Here is a 1,984-nt window from a genome sequence, read left to right on the forward strand (position 1 = left end):
ACTATTATGACTATTATAACTAGTATGACTAGTTATAACTATTATAACTAGTTATTTCTCCTAACGTCACTAATATGATAAACATGAGTTCTGATACTATCTCTACTATGCTGTTGCTAATGCTACTGTTGCCTCTTCAATACTGTGATTATTAATGACACGATTACTCTTGGTTCTTGTAGTATTTGTACTAATACCATCATTGATGCTACTACAGTCACCTCCCTTATTGCTACTACCCCCATTGCTCTCGCTACCTCCACTAGAAGCAGTACCATGGCTGTTGTCACTATTGTTATCTAATGTTGCTGGTATTACGATTGCTGTTGCTATTTTTAATTCTACAATAAGGGATAGTATTACTGACATTGTTCTTGGTAATAGTATTGCTTGCTTTGCGCCAGAAATCAAACTCAGGACTTTGTACTTGCCAGGCAGGAATTTGAGCTGTATCCCTGGCCCCGTTATTGCTCCTTTGATTACTACATTACTATTTCTGCTTGTACTGTTACCTTTCTTTATTACTTTATTACTTAGTATTGCTTTCATTACCTCCACTACTATTGTGGCTGCCATTGCTAGTGTTACTACCAGTAGTACTTCTGCTGTTCCCATTAATAAGAGTAGTAGAATTTTATTTATTATTAATCCTATTACTATGTGCTAGCAATCTCTTAATGAGATTATCTTATATAATCTTTATAATAAACAAATTGGATAGACCAGTTTAACTTGAAATTTGGCTTCTTGGTTCCAACTCTGATCAGATGAGTGACACAAGTCCAGTTACTTAATCTCCCTATGTCTCACATTTTCTCTGGTCAATGGGCATGAGGGCTTTCCCTCTTTATTAATTAAATTAAAAGCAACTATTCATAAAGCACTTCCAACATTGTCTAGACTTTGTAAGGACTCAATAGATTTAGCTATTTTTGTGCTTTGTAAAAATTGTATCTACTCTTAAATATAAGGAAACTAAGGCCTATGGAAGTCAAACAGTGAAGTCAAACAGTGTACCTCCAGTCGTGTAAATTGTAAGCATCTCAGCCAAATTTTGCAGCTAAGTTTGCCTGGCTCCATGGTCAGGGTTTTGGCGCTCCTCCCTCATGGGGGGAGGAGGAGGTGTGCCCCCACAGTGAAAGCCCTGCTCCCCACAGGTCCTGGAATGAGGAGCTCCTGCAGGATGTGTGCAGAGAGCTGGCAGAGGAGCTGCACCTGGAGCCCAATGCCCCTGGTGGCATGGTAGACTTCCGGCGGACCCTCACTCTCAGCTTCTTCTTCAAGTTCTACTTGACTGTGCTGCAGAAGCTGGGCAATGTCAACCCTGAAGATGTGAGTGTAGAAGAGGGAGGCTGGTCTGTTGGGAAATATGCTCCTCCTTCTGGATCTCAGGAACCAGAGACTCAGCCCAGGGCTTTGGGGACAGGAGCCGCTGCTGTGGTCGGGACACAAGCAGTTGTTTTGCTGGTGTCACTGCCTCATCCAGGAACTTGAACAGCCATGACTGTCCCTACATCCCTATTGCGAAATCTGCAAACAGAGCCAGATGGCCATTCTAGACATAGGGCGGGTCTGATCGTGGTCTTGTATGTAGACAGGGTGCATGGGGACAGATGAGACGATAGAGAGAAGGCAGAGTGGAGTGAGGGTGTAGAGTGGGAAGGTGGGATGCCTTAGGGTGAGTGCTCGGGAGCCAGTGCTGGATGGGCTAGAGCCTGGCTCCTGGTGTGTTCACCAGCAAGCATTTGTTCTGTGCCTGCTACACTTGGTGTGAGGGGGCAGCTTCAGTGGGAGAGAACCAACTGGTGAAGGCCAGGCTGGGACCACAACTGAGGAGAGAAGATGTGGAGGGTGAACAGAGGAGAGGAAGCTGGACAGATGTGGGACAACAGAACTAAGTCTCTCTTCAGATTGTTAATTCCACCTCTTTTTTCTGATTATTAAAGTATTGAAAAGGGCTGGGGAGATGGCTCAGTGGAATAAG

At 44.1% G+C, this 1,984-nt stretch overlaps 1 protein-coding gene across 1 annotated transcript in view; it reads left to right on the top strand.

Annotated features, from left to right (window-relative positions):
* Positions 1-1,984, top strand: part of Xdh (xanthine dehydrogenase) — a 79,931-nt gene that overhangs the window by 35,202 nt on the left and 42,745 nt on the right. The window contains exon 15 of the mRNA XM_004627375.2: positions 1,158-1,332. Within this exon, the coding sequence (XP_004627432.1) occupies positions 1,158-1,332 (175 nt within the window). The remainder of the gene's footprint in view (positions 1-1,157; positions 1,333-1,984) is intronic.

This window comes from Octodon degus, unplaced genomic scaffold (assembly GCF_000260255.1).
Source record: "Octodon degus isolate 3935 unplaced genomic scaffold, OctDeg1.0 scaffold00019, whole genome shotgun sequence".
NCBI classification, from domain to species: Eukaryota; Metazoa; Chordata; class Mammalia; order Rodentia; family Octodontidae; genus Octodon; species Octodon degus.